This window comes from Enoplosus armatus, chromosome 20, assembly GCF_043641665.1.
Source record: "Enoplosus armatus isolate fEnoArm2 chromosome 20, fEnoArm2.hap1, whole genome shotgun sequence".
NCBI classification, from domain to species: domain Eukaryota; kingdom Metazoa; phylum Chordata; class Actinopteri; order Centrarchiformes; family Enoplosidae; genus Enoplosus; species Enoplosus armatus.
Genome location: NC_092199.1, coordinates 2,240,640 through 2,260,905, shown reverse-complemented (window position 1 = coordinate 2,260,905; position 20,266 = coordinate 2,240,640). Strand labels below are relative to the sequence as shown.

Here is a 20,266-nt window from a genome sequence, read left to right as displayed (position 1 = left end):
AATCGCACAAGTAAAATGAATGAGGTTTAAAAATTAAGGATTTTGGTACAGGCTTTGGTACGTTAAGGTCAAGCTAATTGAGCCTCAGTTTAGGTTTCCTTGTTAAAATGTGAATATAATTACAAGATAGCCCTCACAAGTATGGTAATATTCTTCCTTGTGGGCTTTTACACGTTTGCAGCGCAGTATTAATGTATAAAAGAGCCAACATGCATGTGAGTGAAGCGGAAATATCTTCCCGATGGCGACAACATCGCAGTTAAATATTCAACAATGTGAGTAAAATACGACAATTAAAGGGCAATTCATCAGCGGTACTTGTAGTGCTGTTAGCTGTTAGCTGTTAGCTGTTAGCAGAACCATAATAACAGAGGTGGTGCCAGGAGCAAGCTGGGAGGAGGTGGCAGCCCATTAACTACCACCAGGAGCAATAATGACATGGTAGAGTTCAGAGCTGGAGCCGGTTTTACACATGGATGAGTAATGCCATGATTTAAGTAACATGTGCTGGTCTGGGCTTTATGTGTACAGTGTTTGCCTCTAGTCGGATACACACAATAGATTAGACTAGACACTACAGGCCAGAACATAATGAATACAATAAGTTAAAGAGAAATAAACACGCAAGTAAAACTAACAGAGAAATTGAAAATGTCTATTGTTTTGAAAAGTGATACCATTTAAATCTGTGATCTAAAGAAGATGGCAAAGTTTTGTACATACATCATAATCAACCGTTAAAGTCCTTATAGGAAACATCTGTACACTCGAGCCACAGCTGTGAAACCAGTCAGAAAAGGAGTCCCATTTAAAAAAAAAACCCACCTGGGACAGGTAACGCTTTGTTTTACGGGTTGTCAGTAACTTCCTACAAAGTTTCCTGGAAATAATTATGAGATTTGGCACTAAATACAGGTAAAATGTAGACTATATATTTATGTATAGTCTCCATTTTATATATATATTATATAATATATTTCTCAGAATATATTTTTGTCTCAATTAGTGGTACCAAATTACAGAGGATCCATTTAATATAGAGTTGCCAACAAATACCAGTGAGTAGGACGTCATTAGGCAGTAAGTGAGCACTGGTTGTACTGGGCAACTCCCAGCTGTGATTGTATGTATATCTGTGAATATAAATTACACATTTGGATCACATGACTGCTCTGCGTGAGTCCAGTTAAAAAGTCGGAGAGATGTTCTTGCAGCATCACTGTTGTTTTTAAGAGGAGCTGTGCAGTAAATTCCTGCAGGTATTGCAGCAGATGACCAGCAGAGCTTCTTGTGGTAAAATATAGCATCTCTTTGTCCCACATACAACCCCCCCCTCACATGGTGGGGGTTTGCTCAAGGCTTCACATAAATTAAAGTGACAAGCTCTTGTCTAGATGTTCCCTCTGTCTCCCCCCCCCTTCTGTTTTATAACACTTTTTTCCCTTTCCATGGATACACACCGGCATGCTGCTGCGCTCCTATTGGAGGATTCACAACTGGGACCAACTCAAGCACTTCCTTCTAGACAATTTACAGCTACAAATACTGCTGTTGTTAGGCTGAATCCCCGGAGGAGTAACACTTCAGCTTCTCAGGAATGAATGAAAATGACTGTTATTCATGCCGCTGCATTTTTATACATTACGAGAACCTAAGCTCAATGAAACTCTCTTAATCAAGGGTGTACTCGGCAGAACGATGCTCCACTCATGGTCGAGGATTTCACTGTGTCCCCTTCACGTCTGAAACCAAACATATGCTCTTGCTTTTAATTAATAAACATGATTTTTATGTATAACATGCAATTCAAGTTTCTCTCTAGATAATTCAATATATCTGGCAGAATGCTGGCTTTGATATGTTTAGAGTAAAAATATAATGTATACTGCGACTTCTACCTCATGGGGGAATCAGTTGCTGTCACTGAATGTCAAGCTTCGTCACTTAGTTTCTGAACTGCAAGCCAATGAAGTTTAAGGTCTTGCTTCAGTGCACCTTTTGTTCCCCAGCAGGCAAATAAGAGGAACTTATAGCACAGATCAACAATGTACAGAGACTCTAACTCTACAGGTTATGTCATTTATGTTTCGTATATAAAAACAAAAACAACCTACAGAAACGGGAACAAGTAAGAAGCTTGTTGTACGCAGCCTCTGCGAAACTGTTTGTGTATCAAGATGCATCAGTTCCACTCTGGTTACAGTTTACAGTCAGGAAAGTGTCCCTGATGTAAACTCAAGATAAACCTCTCATCAGATTGAAGCTGCACATTTGACTGAAACATCTAAATGTGTTCTCATTTCTAGACATTGGACATACTTTACATTTACTATTGTCCTTTTACGTTTGTTGTCCGGTTTGTTCCTTTTCTGGTTTTGTCTCTTAATCTCTAGTTGCTGTTGCTGGCTTTAGTGAATACAGTACAAGTCAAAAGTGCTGGTCCTGATCGGGTCACTCGTCCTACTAATAAATATCTCAAGTTGCAAATACGACCTGAGAACACCACATCAGACCATGGAGCCTATTTTACAATCTCGTTATGTCATGTATGTCCTCTGTATACACCCTACAGTACTTCTGACACAGTGAGTATTGTTTTGTAATATATACAGTATGCAGAGGTATATAACAAGGCCTGTTTTATCCTCTTGTGTCCTCTCTGCACATCACTGTCCATTGTTATGTCTTTCTTTCTGCAAAATAAACAAACTAAACGTGTTCATTATTATTTTATTATAAACGGAACACTTTAACTGTAACTGATCTCCTCCACCAAGTGTGCAGTGCTTTATGCATCACTGGTCACAAGAGGGCACCAAACCTGTCCCCGCACAAGAAGACATCATTTCCATTTATGTCACTTCTCCTTGACTGATTCTGACACAAATGTGAGACACTTCTGCTGTCAGATGATAGCAGGGGACGCTGCTGCGCAACAGCTTTCTTCTTGCCTCGGGGTTCCCAGGACAGTTGCAGTTGTTGGAATAGACAGATGTTGCAGCTGTTTTCACAAGGGCTGTATTGCTAGAGGTGTGTTTGTGTTGTTATGTGTGTGTGTATGTGTGTGTGTGTGTGTGTGTGTGTGTGTGTGTGTTTGTGTATCAGAACAATAGGACTGTGTGTTCATGTTCAGGGAGAAACAAGAGACAAACAGAGAAAACAGTGTTTCTTCTAGACATTAATATACTGTGCAGGCTGCTAAAGGACAAAATCAGCACGTGTGTGTTGTTAGTCCTCACATTAACACTCGCTGCTGCTCACTTGACACGCCTCAAGGTCTAACCTCTTAACTACTGTGTGTGCTTTGAGGTGTGCTGTGATATTAGCACAAACCATGAGCAATTTAAAGCACTACAACACGTGGTTAACCCTGCTCCTTCCTGTTGACCGTACAACACACGTTCTTCACGTTGTTGTGACTGTTCTCCAGCTTTCAGGCCGCCGTCGCTTCTGTTTATTTCATTGAGACTTGAAATCTACTGATGCGGGTAACCAATCACAGTGGACCATTTGTGGATTTGACTTTCATTAGTTATGTTAATTTGTTGTGGGGTGCAGCAGCTGCACACAGAAACTGTTTCCACAGCTTGGAGGTGCATTCAAGGACGCTCCAACATGTTAGAATTTATAGTCAGATTAGGAATAATGTGAATTAGGTTGTTGCAGGTATAAGACTGTTGAACAGCAACTGTCTTAATGCATTATATTTTGGATTAACTGAGAATGTTTAGTCATTCTTTTAAACCTCTCTTATAAAAAGTCCTTCTCCCATAGATCCTTCCTCTTTTTACTATTAGTTTCTAGTCAGTGGTATTTTAATGAAATGTGTTGTCATATGTGGCATCCCCACTTTTAAAAAACATTTGTTATTTCAATGTTTTTGCATTGATTGTTTTGTCTAAACTGAGCTTCAGATTCATTCATTGTGTTGATTTAAGTCTCTGCAGATGAATTTTAATCCCAAAATGAACCACTGGCTACCTGAAAGTAGGAAATCGGTTTATATCGGTTCAAAAATTGGCTGAACTTTAATGTCAGAAACATTTTATAAATGCCAATATTTTACCATTTCATCATATGATATAATGGCGTCACCTAAAACATTAAAAGTTGTCTCACTGCTCACTCCTTCACTTTCAACCCCCCCCTTCTCTCATCTCTTTAAACCCCCCCCCCTGCACCCCCACTCTGCAGGCCGAGAGAAGAGAAAGGGTCCCATGATCTCTGCCGGTGATGCCGAGTTCCCGCGGGATTACCACACCCTGGCCGCCGGTGGTGGCCGCGGGGCCCGGCGGTTCCCCGACAACACCAACGGGGGGTTCACGTCCTCCTCGCTGGACCGCCGGCACAACTCCGTGGCCGCCAAGAGTCTGGAGGCCCTGAACAGCATCCACAAAGCCGACATCGAACGCCAGCGGGACGCCCTCATGGACCTCCAGAAAAACAAGTACTCCAACAGCCCAGGCAGCCTGTCGCAGGGCTCCGCTGCTCCCGGACGACAGGTAGCTTCACAGCACACGTCGTACACCTAATTAAGTGACATCAACAAACAAAATAACAAAGGAATGCTTTCATGTTTCACCATGCTAACATGGGTGCTGTTATAACTGCATCTGTGATGGTCTTGTCATATAATAAGCAACATTGACTTAACTCATTTCCATAAAGATAAAAAGGTTATCGCTATTTCCTAGAATCCCCCTGAGGACCAGTAGACATGCAGGACTCTCCCGCACCAAACCTTTATCATGTCTTATGTTATTGTTTATTAGGCACAAAGACGTTTTACAGAGAGTCAGGAAATACAATTCACAGTCCTTTTGTGGAGACCAACAGAAAATACCATGAAAAAATATCAAAGGACCTAAACTGAAAGTATCGGGTCAAACTTGGTCTCATCATGCCCGGTTAATACTGGTATATTCCCAGTGTTTCTGTCGGGTTGTTTCATGATTAAGAGATGAGCTTCATCAACCTGTTTCATGGAACATTTTAATATCTGTAGATATATTTCTATCCAATTCTTTTTACGCCAATTTTTTATAAATGTTCACACGTTTCCATCCATCTGTCTCCATTTTTGATATAACCCGTAAGAATATGCACATTTTTAGTATACCTATAAAGAGTGGAAATGCCAGAAATTACAGGGAAAAAAAGTTGAAATATTGCAAAAAAGTCTTGTCTGATGGGACCGGTCGCAAAGTTGTCAGAAAATAAGAAGATCTGATAGCATACGAAGTGTGAAGGAAGCAGATTTTTAGAATGCACATTACAGTACCAGTTTCTAAAATATCTATCTCTATCTAAATAGGAACACATTTGGGCCAAACCAACGTCACTGAATATGTCAGATTTTTGATTTGTTGTGGTTATTTCATCCATTCAAAAATGTTTTAAATTGACTTGACAATGTACATCAATATTGCAATATAAAATGACAATAATTATTTTAAAAATACAATTGTATCTTAGGTGGGAAGCAGCAGTGAAATGTGATGTAATCCTGTCACGCTAATAGATTTGCATAAAGGTAGTTGGTGAAAACATGCACAGTTTCAGAAATGTGCTTTTAAAGGAAGCAACTATTGTTAGCAGGAAATATCAAAAACGTATCAACAGATGTCAAAGACATTTAGTTAGTTATAGTGAGTACCTGGGATTTTTTCATCTTAACAGTGTTTTTTTCTTGTCTTCCGATGAAGGAATCGTAAAAATACATCTTCCAAGATTGTTATTGTGTAGAAATCTGGATCTGCGTTCAAATACATACAGTGACAGACAGAGGAGAGTGCAACCTGGGGGGAGCTACGAGCTCTCTGAGTGCTCGCCGCATGTGAACATTTTCTTCCTGCGAGATAATAGCAGCACATCGGTTGGCTCAGAAACCCACACGAGCGCATTATGTGGCGAGAGGCCTCTGGGGCTTTAGACGCACACACACACACACACACACACACACACACACACTGGAGGCATTTTTATGACCAGCTTCTGGGTCAGTAATGGCCACTTTTTAAGTGGTTATCGTCTGAAAGAGTCGGCAATAGAATATGGAGAAAAGGATTTAAGTGAGACGGTGAGAAAATGTCAGAATGTGAAATGTTAAACTCATCACATCTCTTACCCGTCTGCCATCCGTCGTCTCCTGCTCTGACTCGATACCTGAGACAGATGGTGAAAACAGAGTCACCTGCTGCAGCTTTTCAGTGCTTAAAGGGAAAGTTCAACATTTGGGGAAATGTGCTCATTTGCTCTCTTTTCCAGACTGAGATGATCTCATGTCTGTGTGTTGATTATGCAGCTGGAGTCAGGTCGTGTTTAGCCTAGCTTAGCATAAAGACTGGAGGCAGGGGAAAGCGGCAGGAACTAAGGAAAGTGAAGGAACACCTGGAAGTTGTATCTCATCTGTTTGAATTGTACATGAAAAGAAACGTCAAAACGAGTCACGTGTTGGAATCATTTCCTGTGTAATATCTCCAGTGTCGTGTTGTGAGGTTTTGGTTTTAACCTCTGATGGTTGACTGGTTAGTTCGTTAGTTCAGAGAGAGCGCTGAAGTCGCGCTTGCATTAGCTGATCAGCTGTATGGCTACTAGCTGACTAGTAACGCCCCCTGCTGTTGGTTTAACTAAGATGTAATGTTTGTGTTTGTTGTATAAACATTTGCTATAAAGGTGCAGCAGTGTTTTGTTATCACATTTAAATAAAATGAATGACGTTAAACAAATGAGACACAACCTGTTAATTAATGAGCTGTAGTGGTGTTAATAGGCGTATTTCTTCACTTAGCATAGCGCCAGGCTAACAGTTGCCTCCAGTCCTTATGCTAAGCTAGGCTAACCACGTCCTGAACACACAGACGTGAGTTTGATATCAAACTTCTCACCTCACTCTCAGTAAGAAAAGCAAAGAAGTGTGTTTCCCTGAATGTTGGAACTACTCTCTCTATCCCGTCTTATTCCTCCCTACAAACCTCTGTCAGCTCCTGTCCATCATGTCTCCGTCTGCTCCTGTCTCACTCGTCCAGCTCCTCCTTCCTCTCCACCCACTCTTTGCTCTTTCATGTGCTATGTCTATTTACCGAAACCACACCATCTATCTCCTGATGAAAAGGACTGAGACACAGAGAGAGAGAGAGAGAGAGAGAGAGAGAGAGAGAGTGTGAGGGAGAGATGGAGAAACAGGTGGAGTCTGCTGTCGTCATGGCAACCCACCGTTTCCCATATAAGGCAACTGAGTGATATCATATGGTTGGCAATGCCTGGGCTTTGGAGGGAGGCACACGCTGTACTGAGTGAGAGGCAACAGCAGCAGGAGAGAGAACGAGCGACAGGAGGAGAGACAGTGAAGGAAGGAGGGAGGGTTTTTATTTTTTCATCGTTTGTCAGCAGGGACGAGGGGCGAGAGAGAGTGACAGACAGAGGAAGACAGAGAGAGAGAGCACAGGACAGGAGGAGGAGGAGGAGGAGGGACAGGAAGAGATGCTAACTGCCTCTTAGGCGCTACTACGGGTACCAGCGAGGGGGACTCTGGCGGATCCTCAGGGCGCGGGAAAGACACAGAGCTGCAGTGAAAAAAAAATGGAGAGGGGGGAGGAGGAAGAGGGAGGCGTGTGGAGCGGGAGGATGCACCAGGCGGCCGACGTGCTCATTAAGTAGCAGCAACGGTAACTCTCTCTAACCCCGTCCTAGCATCCTCAGCTGAGACATTTCAGCGTTCCTCTGTGGTGCTGCGATGACGCTGTGTGACGCTTCTGTTGTTGCATGAATGATGATGGAGTGATGTGCAGGTGTGTGTGTGTGTGTCTGCATCTTCTTAATGCATGTGTGTGCGTAGTAAATGTAAAGACAGGTAGACCTGACGAGCACACAACTCATCTTCTCCTCCCTGTCTGTTCGGTGTGAGTGTGTGAGTAAGTGTGTGTGTGTGTGTGTGTGTGTGTGTGTGTGTGTTTTTAGGGGAGGGTCCACTTGTTCTGAGGCAGGCAGGTGTTGGCCAGGTGTGTCTGTGCTGCCGCAGTGATGTGTGTTCATGTATGTTATGTGAATGCGTGTGTGCTGGAGAAGAAAAACAAAAGAAATGTGTGCATTAGTGTACGAGTGAGTGCACATGTGTTGTTGTGTGTGTGTGTGTGTGTGTGTGTGTGTGTTTGGGCTGGAGAGGAAGCAAGGCGGACTGTGAGTGAGGGGGGAAAAAAAGAGGGTGGGTACAAAAATGGCTACTTGGCATGCAGGTCAGGCTCGCATGTCTCTCTGCTCATCCCTCTCTTGCCGTTTTCTCTTTTCCTCTTCTGTCTCTCCCCCCCGTCGTCTCTCTAAGCTCTGTCTGTCTCTGTGCGTATGAGCGTCTTGGGATTTCAGCTCAAGTGATTGAGAAATATTGCAGGCAGTAATCACTGAATCACGGTGCATAGGGGGCCTGTTTGTGTGAGATGAGACAGGTTTTATGTTCCAAAAAATGTCCGCTTGTTGGTGCATTAAATTATTTGTGGAGTGACTTGGCGGTAGATTTTTGCCTTTCCAATTTAAGGTGAATAAACGGAGCGAGTGGGTGATTACACGGCACGCAGCTCTGTGTGAGTGGTAAAGATATGTTAGGGATTACAACACAATGGGTGCTTGACTTGACAATTATCAGCTGTTTGTTTCTGTCACAATTATTCTGACAAGCACCTGCGAGAAGGGTGATAATATTAACACCTATTTCCCAGTTGCCAACTCGTAATTATGAAGCCGCCGCATGAAAGTGCGTCAAAGTTGGAAACAAGTCGGCTGGAGGTTACAGAGGTTGTATCTGGAGATATTATCCCTGACAGCTTTATTATTCTTTTGCAGAGATAGAAAGTAAAGTAGGGGTTTATTGATTGCATGTTTGATTACGTGAAGGCAAATGATCAGTCTGCCAAGAAGAGTTATTAATTTCATGTGAAGGTAGGACAAGATGTTCATTCATTAGTCTTGATGCATGTTAGTTCTGCAAACATCCAGAATCTCCAGAAGAAAGCATTAAAATGGAGTCTCTCAGAATTGAGCAAGCCAGTTTCTCTCTGGGATAAATGACTTTTTAATGTCTTATAAATGTTCTTTGTAGCCAGAGGCGTCCTGCATCACCTACCACAGCAGATGTGAAGGATACAGAGTCTTCCTCTGTTCCCCAGGAGCCTTCTGATCGCTTTAATGGCCACATTGACGACCCTCACCAGGGTGCTCCCGTGTTTATTGTTCAGGTTACTGTACCATGCATGCAGTAATCCTGAGATTTATAGACTTCTAGTAGAATTTTCTGGCTCACATCAGATGTATGAAGTTGTTTGAGCAGAAACAATAAAAACATTTCTTAAAAAACGTATCAACATTAACGTGGAGAAGCAAAGTTTGCCATTATACCGTATTTTACGCTGTTGACAGTTTTGATAATGACCGTTTAGTCCTGTTCAGAGCAGATAATCAGTCCTTTTGTTTTCCTGGAGTTCAGCTTCAGTGCTCTTTGCTGACTGGAGAGCAGTCACACGGTGCAGGTATGCCACCTCGTATACGAAGGCCGTGTCGTTTCTGCAGTCAGAAGTAACAAAACCTCCCACAAAGAAATGTAAAAGAAAAGTGTGAGTTGAAGTATGGCTGAATATTCTAGTTAATGTAGCACGATGGTCTGATAGACGCTGTTAATGTAGTAAAATGATATAAAACTTTTCTTTGGTAATAATGACTGAACTGCACTTTTGAGGCTGAACGCTTAATTTTTTATCTTAATTTAATTTATAAAGAGCGTAAAGAGATTCTTCCTTTATGCTTGTTCAAGTTCATCCATGTGGACATGTTTTAAGTTCATACAGATTATAGGAAAACATGGAGACAGTGGGTCATAGACCTTCTGGAAACTTAAATGTCTGATATATGTCCAATAGATTCACGAAACTGAAATGGAAATGTTTACTAAATGTCAACCCGACTATCCTGCAACATTTGAAAAAAGGAGGAATTAGGGACAGAAAAGCTAAAAAAGGATCATTTGGGATGCAGAATCTGGCCTTGCAGACTTTAAATGTTGATTAAATTGGAAAACAGAAGCTTAATTGTTTTGTTTGGTTGCAGTGCAGCTGCAGCTGACTGAGTCTGGGTGGCATCAGATCAGGTATGACCGGGCTGTTTTGGTCACTGGGCTCGGGCAGAGGCCTACGAACCGCACAGAGCTCTGAAATCTGGGTCACAGCAGCCCACAGGCCTGTTGGTCTTTCTTTCCCAAACCCCGTTTCTTCTATGTGCCTTTCTTCACTCAAGAAGTTGCAGCTGAGATTTCAGAAAATATTCTCCAGAATCCAGGCAGCTCCCAGAGCAGCTGCTCAAACATAAAATAAGTTCCACCTACACCTTCGTTTGATTATTAAGGGAATTTGTCTTCTCCAAAGCTCTCGCAGCGTATGTAATGGAATTTAGACTCTCAGACAACATTAAGTTACTCAGAAGTGCAAGTCAGTATTTGAATGAATGCAGTGATGCAGCAGCGTCAGATCTGCACACTCTCACTTGAACTGAAATTGTTGCAAATCGTTTGTTTTGTCATTTGTAGATTTGTAGACAACGGGAGAGGCGCTGAGAATGAAAAGGTGGCTCACAAATACCAAACACGACAGATTTATTCTCTCAACATGTTGAGTTTCATATTTTAAATGTCGTTTAGCTGAAGTTGAATGATCCCCTGTAAATGTGATGAGTATGTTTGAATATGGGGGACGAGTACAAGTACAACTACAGACAAAGTAGTTAGACAACTTAAACTCATCTGTCAAAACATGAGCGACTGACGCTTCTTAGTTCTCTGCTGCAACATGGTGGTGCTTCCTTGTTTGTTCCTTTTAATGACGTCTCTGAAAACATTTGAGTCAAACTTTATTGTGGAGAGAAGCAGACATCTTGGCACTAATAAGAGCAGCCAGCTCCAAACATCACATTCTCGCCCAGAAGCTAATTCTGTGCCATCGTGTGTGATTAATTGATGGGTTTTAAGATCACTGTTGCTTCTCTTCTTTTGAGGTTGAATAAATACAGACTTTTCTCTGTAAAGAAGGATATTATTGTTAGTCAATAGCGAGCTAGTTTTGTAGTTTAGCTTTGCTCTTCTTCAGTCTGTTCCTGCTGCTCAACCAAATGGACTCAAGACTGCCGCTTAATTGAAGCTGATGACTAAACTGAGCTTTTACTTTTTAGAAAATAAACTAAATCATTGGATATCTCTGCCAAAGTTTCACAATTCTCTAAATGTGTTAAATATCTGATACCAGTATAAAGCAGCCTTGACTAGGTCACACAAGGTCACTTCTCCTGGAGTGCAGCCATCCAGTCTGTCTCTGTCTCTTTTCTACCTTTTTCTTTCTCTTATGTGTCAGGACTTTAAAAAAGACTCTTAATTGAAGAATGCAAAGACCTTGTGTTTAGACCCGTTTCTGATTCAAAACATTTAACACTCATCTGTCCAAGATAATGAGTGGAAATGGTTCAGGAAGTAGTGTTGCTCTATTAGGTTTTACACAAGATATCTTTCATTCAGGGGGAAATGAAAGAATCGCTCCTCTGGTTTCAGTCGCTCCACCAGATGTTGAACCTGCTGCAGGGATTTGCTCCCTTTCAAGAGCATTAGTGTGGCCCAGCACTGATGTTGGGTGATAAGGTCTGGTTCACAGTCCGTGATCCAGTTCATCACGAAGGTGTTGGATGGGGTTGAGGTCCCCGTTTCCTGTCAGCCTCTTCACTCAGGCTGTCCGATGAAGGCAACGATGCCCACAAAAATAAACGAAAAGAAAAAGATTTCCCTTCATTGACCGATCATAAGCATCAGGCAATAATTGATAGTTTCCGGAAATTAGAGAATGTGTCAAAAGTGCTTCAGGGTGCTGCTTCAGGGTTTATTCACAACACAAGAATTTATGAGCAGATAATTGATAATTGATGCAGATAACTACATAACTGGGCGAATAATTTATGCAAAAGCATTCGCAGCGGAAAAAGGAGAAGCTCCATCATCTCAGTGGAGCCGGATCAGCTTTCTGCTGCAGATATACGTCTTCAGTTGGAACAAATGGACTTGAGAGCTGCAGACATGGTGGAGGAGTCCGAAAATATTGAGAGACGGACCAACACATTGCTGGTCTTGTTGTTTTCCTAATTCTTTAATGTGTTGGCACTCGGCAAGCGAGGAATTAGAGCAGAAAGATGAGCGGGGTTGTCCGAAGTTGTCAGAGTTTATACTTAGCTGTGATTGGTGTATTGAGGGGAAGGGCCGTTGCTTAGAAACAAACATGAAAACCAGCCCCAGAACAGAAGTGCACAAGTACATGGATAGTGTATGTTGAAAGTGTACATTAGCGGATGAACATATTGATTATTGGGCATCAACCGAAGGTCACACAAACAGCTTCAGCCGCTGCATCTTAAAGAATCAGAAGGACGTCGACTCGACTGTTGGCTTCTTCCCAGATGAAGTGAAAATGGCAGCTTCTTAATCCAGTGTCGGTGCACTGCTTTAATCCTGCTCCTGGGTCCACGCCAGCCAACTCTGCATCCACGGAGAGTGAGGCTAGAATTTAGGAGCTCCCAGGGCCCACATCATTAGTGTGTGTGAAGTCACTGTAAACATTTGATTAATTGCTGAGAAGCAATTACAAGCAATTAAAGTCCTATTATGATGGCAATGAAGGACAACGTAAATGAATCTGGCTATCATCACAATAATTAGCCCATCATTTTCTCACCAACACTAATGTACAAAAAATTGTCTTTTTATTGATTGATTTGCTCAAGCTTTGCCACAGTTTGTGGTCATTTTAAGCAAAGTGGTGAAGACATTTTGGGGCGTACCGCACTCACTGCATGAAGATAATGTACCATCAAACCTCTTCAACTTTATTAGTCACACTTTGTGGTATCACTTGCATATCTTTACATGGGAACTGAGTGACGAAGCGTCTCCTCTCAGTTCTGGTTCTAAGCAGACGTTTCTTCTGCTTGGGTCTTTTGTAGTTTAGTGTTTTGCAGCTTAACACATGAGAAAATGTCTCACACTCAATCCTTCTCCCCCTCTTTCACCCTCCCTGTCCCTTTTCTGTCTCCTTTGCTCTTTGTTTTTCTTTCCCCCCTAGCAACAACCAAACTACTGGAGCTTCAAGGTCAGTGCCAATATTGTGTTTGTGTTTCAGCGTAAATCTGTCCCTCTGTGTGGATTTGTCTCTAATAGGATAACTTTCCATTGCGTCTTTGCATGCCTGCTTGCCTTCTCTCCATTGCATTTAGTGTTGGTCACATGTTGGCACACACTTTTGTGTTTAACTCTTTTAACTCTCTCTTGTACTGCATGCTGTGGCATTTCTGTGTCAGCAAGTGGACTGAATTCTGGTCTAGAAATGGAGATTTGTTGGTGGCAGGCAGGAAAAAACCCTCCCTCAGTCTCATAAGTGCTGTGTTTGAATTGGGACATGCATGTTTGATTTTTGTCACTTATAACTGGGTACAGCCACTATTCTAATGATTGTAGCTAGTCATGGCATTGGTATTGTAATTATCAAACAAAATGGGCCAATTTTCCTGCAAGAGGAGGCTGTGTGAAGTACAATGTGTGGTCTAGTTTTGCCGGAAAGCAGCTGGTTTGAGCTCAGATTTCTGCTCCTGCTTCCAAATTTCTCCGTCTATAAAGCCACCAAACTGAGCCCATCATAGCCTGTTTCCAGACCTGTGGATGGATGCCCACACCTGTGATGTTTACAGTGATTCAAATAGGTCTTGTACTGTGCTCATTGACTGCTGTTTCCTCAGGTTGTAAAAACAATACTAAGCCAATCAGAGCTTTGTGGGTGGGACCAGACATCAACAGAAAAATGGCTTAAATTGGCATAATATGTAAATGTATGTAAAAGGTTTTTGGCCATGCTCGGCCGGCCAGCCTGCCGGTCAGTCAGTCACATCTCACCATTGAGTTTCCATGAAATGTTGTGCAGGCATTCATGACGCCTAATGACTTTGGTGACCCCCTGACTTTTCCTTTAGCACCACCAGCAGATCAAATTTTCACTTATCCTGTGAAATATCACAAAATATACTTGATTGATTGGCGCAACATTCTGCGCAGACATTCATGGCCCCCAGAGGATGAATCATAATGATTGGTGTCCTTAAGCGCCACCATGTGGTTGACATTTGTGGTTTTGAGTGAAATATCTCAATAACCGCCCTGAGGATGATTTGTGATAACTTAAGACATCGATTCATTCCCCCCAATGCTGCATGTGCCTGCTGTGCTGCATGCACTTTTTATTACAAGTCCAGCACAGAATAAGTGTAAAGTTGCACTTAATGTGCCTCTCTTGCAAGTTTGACTGCTCTCAGCCCTCGAGGCAGTTACAGCTGGGTTATTATTTGATTAGCTGAAGGAGAGCAGTCCCAGGTGTAGTAATGGAGACATCTGTGAAAGTGCTGTGTGTGTCGGTGGTGAGAGATTATTCAAGCCCTCTTATTTCTTAAGGTAACAGTAATGTAATCTGTACTGTATTACAGCGTTAACTTTACCTAGTGACAGAAAATATGAGAGATGGGATTAGTTGGCATGAAGCAAAAATCATGAGCCAAATTTAAGCCCACGCTGTTACAAACACATGGTTTGCCTCCAGGATTTCTGCACCACTCGGTTGCCTCTGAAAGTGTTCCCACATTGAATGCTACCATCGAAATGAAACCTCATTTTCAGTCGGAGGCAGACATTTTTCCAAGCACTGGCAAGGCTGGGATGTAAATAGTGTGAAATGTGAAATGCACAAGTTAATCTGAAAGTGGAGCCATTAGTGGTCAGTGATCAGTCACTGCCAGCTTCATGCTCGCTCTCCTGTTAGTTTGTAGCTGCTGCTGTAGCTCTACCATCTGGCTTCAAGTCCAAACTGAGGAACTTGACTCCCTTTATGTGAAAACGATGATCCATATCTGGAGTGGATTGTTAAAAGTGAGAATGTAGTCCTACCAATTACTTATGTATATATGACCCTATGTTTGCTGTGCGTTTGTTGTCCTGTGTGTTCATGTGATTATGCTTAAAGGGTCAGTTCACCCAAATTATAAAAAAGGAAAACTAACCCTTAGTGGTTTCCAGCCATGCAGAAATATTTAGATGTAATGTCCTCGTTCTTCTCGGATTTTGAGATTTCGTTGGAACTACTTTTTAGAAATAGTCTCCAGATAAATGGTTGACAGTCTGTTCTGTGGATTATTGAGACTGTCTGTGGAAAGACATGTTGCTGCTGAAGTTTTTTGACACTGTGAGCATCACACATAAACCTCCATTGTATTGGGGTAAAGTATCTCAACAATTGAGCAAATAATATCAAAACGAGCTGGATAACACCAGAGGAAAGAAAGAAAATGTGTTTTTGTTATTCAGGAGAATCAACCCTTTAAATTTCAAAGCTAACAAAATAGAAAAAATGCAACAAAGGACGCATTTGAACTGGTTTGTTGGAGAGAAAATAAAACATGGCTGTGATTCTGTGCAAAGTAACTCCAGACTCTGTAAAGAGCAAAAGGCTATAATGCGTTATTAGTTCCACCTCGGAGTGAATACATTATGCTCATTGAACAAACCCTTTTGACCCTCACTTCAGTGTCGCCTGAGGGAGATTGTACTGCTATGCATATGCTAACCTAAGCACTTACTGCAGCTTACAGCATCTTAACCATAAAATGACTTGATATTGTGAAAGGCTCTTTGCATACCTATCGCTGATCCAGCGAATATAAACTCTGCAGAAGGATTTTCTGAAATGGAACAATAGAAAATCTGGTGTTTTAGAAGCAAACGAAACATAAATATTTTACAGATATTTTACAGTCCGTTCTCTTGAAATGTGAGGCTGATATTCTGTATTTTTCAATAAATCCCATGAAAAGACCAAAAACAACAGTGAATGTAAACAAGTATTGTGAGTGTGTCAAAGCCTGATATACCATGAACACACACACACGCTGTAGTTTATATATAGCACTTCTCTTAACAAGCTTATAACATGCTTCACAAATCAACTCCAGTAAAAGTGTAGAAAACATCGGATAAAACAACACAAATAAAACAATAAAAATCCATGCTTTTGAATTAATAAAGTACATTAAATGTACAAAAAATATTTAAATTGTTTTTATATGAGTAGGTTTTGAAAAGTGGTTTAAAACCAGTTTCAACAAGCAAAATGTGGATTAAGCAGCTGAAAATAGTCCCCAACAAATGCACTACTTCCTCCTGTTTGAGTGACGTTTTATAAAAACTACAGTGAGCAGCTGTTTTAGGAAATCTCTGAGACTTTAAATAATAAATGAAATTGTATATTTGTGTATCGTTTGTAGTCGGGGAGTATTGACAGGTTTAGAATAAGACCAGCTTTATCCTTTCACACTGACTCAACATGATGTGACAGATCATATAATACGACAGTATATCTGTTGCATTTAAAATCTCTCCATGTTATGATTCGTGTCGTATCTTCGTCTTCGTCATGTACAGCAGCAGCTCACTTGGTACATTCCCCCTCGTCTGTTAAGCTGCTGACAAACACACATGCTGGCTTTTTTTTCCCTTCCATCTCCCCCTATTTGTTGCTGGTCTGCAGCTCATACAGGATTGGTTATCGCTCCTCTTCCTCTCAGGGAGTCGGGGGAGTCTCGCCTCCTCTTCTGATGCAATAGAAACCCCTGCAGCAGTGCACTGCTGTGCTCATGTGTGTGAGGGTGTATATATGTTTAATAGTCCCCCACTGCTCCCCTTTGATGTCTCATTGGTTTGCCAGCTCACTAAATGCACACACAAGCATGGCTGATACTCCCACTGCAAAAACACACCACAGATTAGCTAACAATTATGTTACGTTAAGAGCAAGCACACACATTTCCATGCACGCGTGGATCTGCAGTGGTCATGGGAACTGTGATTATGGTGTGCAGATATTATACGCACATTTGAAGACTCCCCCTCATCCTCAAACAGAGCAGGCAGAGGGGATTGGCAGCTTGTCTGTAGGGGTGAACATGGACTCGAACACCAGCCTGCGACTGCTGCTGCTGCTGCTGCCACTGACACTGTCAGAAACACAATGGAGCAGAGTGCTGCATAATTCTCTCCTTTTCATTGCTCTCAGCCTCACTTATACAAATATTAATGCTCCATTTTGCGTCTCTTGTGCTCTTGTCTTTCTGTCTGGAGTGGCCAAACTAATCACAGCCTATTGTCTTCTCTCTTCTCCTCAGTGTTGAATTTGGAGGAATGTACCACACTGTGTGCTCATGCAGGGAAAGAGGATCCTGTTGAAACTGTCACCACTGTTCCAATTATTCATCAGCCATCTTCATTTCCGAGGGAATTATCATGAAGCCTATAACATGTGGGATTATTCTTTTCTGCTTGTTAAAGCAACCAAAGAGACAAAGCAGAGGAAATAGTTCATTAAAAAAAATATCATTCCTGCGTCCTCAGAGCGCTCTGTAATACCATACCATAATACTATACTGCACCTCATTACCATACATATTACAATACGACAGCCAGGACAAGAGTTCACTCTGCTCAGCCAAAATTCAGAAAGGTGACTCGTCAGCGGTGGATACATTTTCATGGACAAATTCCCGCGAATCTAAAAGAAACACAGACATTTGAACTCGCCTCTATTTTTGTGTGAGGAAAATGTAAATAACATTATATAATATTTTATTATCTTTCAAAGGCTTTTGGACAGAGTCTAGAGCCTCTTGGGTGGGTGTTACCCATGACAACGGTGGAGTGACAGCTTAGAGACGGCGTTGCTAGGAGACCTCTTTGTCATCTTCCGTAATATCAAATATCTTATGAACGTTTTTTATTTTTTAACTAGTCCACGTCGCTCTCTACCATTGGCATTTTAAGCTGTCTGTCCCTTTACAGCTTGTTGTTCCTCCACTTGGAATGAGGAAGGTAGTTAGCGTATCTCGCTAACTTTGGCAATCATGTTATCTCAACACCTGCAGCTCCTGCACACTCACTATGTTCCTCCAGCATTATACTGTAGAAGGAAGGGGCTGGCTGGATAACAAGGTCGCTGAACCACACTGTTGAGCTGAGTGACATGTTCCTGATGAACACGGACACTTTAATTTGCTTAAGTCAATCACACATACGTCCTGATACTGAAAATACTTGCTAGAGCAACTAATCAGCAGCTGATACTTGTCTCCCACAAGTATTTAGGATAGTTACTTTTGCCTTTTTAATATATATATAATATTTCGTGATCTTTTTTAAAGATATATGTAGGAGCCAGTGGCCTTGGGGCTGAGTGCCACAGACAGGATACGGAAGTCAGAAAGAGGGACAGAAACGACGATTTTGGTCTTCTCGTGGGATTTGTTGACGATAACAAAAATACTGAATATCGCCTTTAAATTTAAATGACCTTTAAAGTCATCGGTTGTTACCAAAAATTCATGCTCACTGGAAAAACACCAACTTAGGAGCACTATCACTGCATACCTGTTGACAAATCTGTTTGCGTTTTTTTTGGGATCATGTGCATTAGCATCATGCTAAACAAGCAATCCTAAACAAGATGTTACGATAATGAAAAGAGTCATCTGCAAACATTAGCAGGTTGTTGTTTTTAAAGGGAGCCCGGACTCTTTGCAAGGCGTTCATCTGTGTTTCTCATGTCTCGTACACAGAACGTGACCGGGGCATTCTCTATACAGAGAGGCATCCCCAGACTACCCCTGCCACATTTGTCCCAGAGAGCTAGCTCAACGCTAACCCATTCAGACAAATGCTTTTGTTGCCCTCGTGCTGTTTGGCTGTTGATATGATGCTCGGTGGAAAAACGCTATTCCCCAATCTGACCCAGAGAATAGCGGGAGTGTTTTCCACCGCTGAAAGGCTTAGGAGACTGCTGCAGTGTTCCCCGACTGGCTTGCCGACTGGCACAGTGCTGAGGCACGTGGCCAGAATCACTTATTGACACTTCACTGCCATCTGCCAAGACTGCAAGGTTTGCTTAGCAGGCTGCGCATTAATAAGGCTGAACTTGGTGGAAAGCAATAACAGGATGAAAAGGCAATTATCTTTTACTGTAGGCTGAATATCTGAAGTAATATAGAGACAAAACAGAATGAAAGCTGTGCGTAAGCTGGAGACGTGTGTGGCTCACTGGGGAGTTTATTTTACAAACAGTAAAAATCAGGAGGTCACTCGGGTCACTCACATCCTGTCTGGAGATGTCAAGGTCAAACCCAGACTCCAGTCACTGCACAAAGTGTATAAAACCTCTGATCAGCCCAGACTCACTAGTTCAGCAGGGAATATCTGGGCAGGGAAGTGAACAAGAGGTTCCCTCCTCCCACTTAAAAACAAGTGCCCTTGAGCAAGGCAATTAACCCCAGCTGCTCCTGTGGAGCTGCTCCGTGGGAATGGAACAGGACTGTGGCTATATGGGGCAGCTCCTCTCCTCCTTCACCTGCCTCTCCTCCCCCAGGCTGTTGTGTTGTGATGTGCGGCCTGTCGCCTCATTCTGTGAGCGCTGCTTTTGTAAATGCAGGTTCGTCTGACGAGACACAGAATCTCACCAGCACAGTTCGTCTGTTGACTGTTGGGGAAGTCTCACCGGAAAGGAATGCCACGGTATGCAACAGTAATACCCATGAAATCTCAGAGTTCGGGGGTGTGGCAGCTGTGCGTGGGGGGGCATGTTACAGCTGTGCACAGCTGCCTCATCAATCAAGACCCTGTGTATTAGCTGGTGGGAAATCTGGTCTGACCCGCCAGTCGGTGCTCTAAAGGTGGAGTTATGACACTCGGCAAAGGACTCGTCAGGTTTAAGGTCTAACAGCAATAGAAAGAGCTGTGGATGAATATAAACACACGCCTGTAAACATCTGTGTGGAGGAGAGGAGCTGATGATGATGATGAAGCTGTTTTTAACACAATGCTGGAAGTAGAGGTAAGGTCATAATGGAAGATGGTTCTACTGTTAATCTACACCCTCTCTGTAAAGTTAGATGCGCTATTCATTAACCTGTACACATTCAATTTATTCCTTTTATAAAAGTCATTCAATGACAAGAGACGTGCAGTATGTTATCCTGTTACTGATATTTGGGGTCAGTTCGACCCCAGAGAGGTCAAACCTTCAGATAAACCTCTCATGAACAAACTGTTACTGTGTAAGAATCCAATAACAGAAAGCCAAATAGACTTAAATGGGATTTGGAGGGTTTGTGTGGGTGT

The 20,266-nt window shown here is 42.2% G+C and overlaps 1 protein-coding gene across 1 annotated transcript in view; it reads left to right on the top strand.

Moving 5' to 3' along the window:
* Positions 1–4,217: 4,217 nt before the first annotated feature.
* Positions 4,218–20,266, top strand: part of srcin1b (SRC kinase signaling inhibitor 1b) — a 41,383-nt gene continuing 25,334 nt past the window's right edge. Inside the window, 2 exon segments of the mRNA XM_070927163.1 lie at positions 4,218–4,502; positions 13,134–13,160. Coding sequence (XP_070783264.1) covers positions 4,218–4,502; positions 13,134–13,160 — 312 coding nt within the window.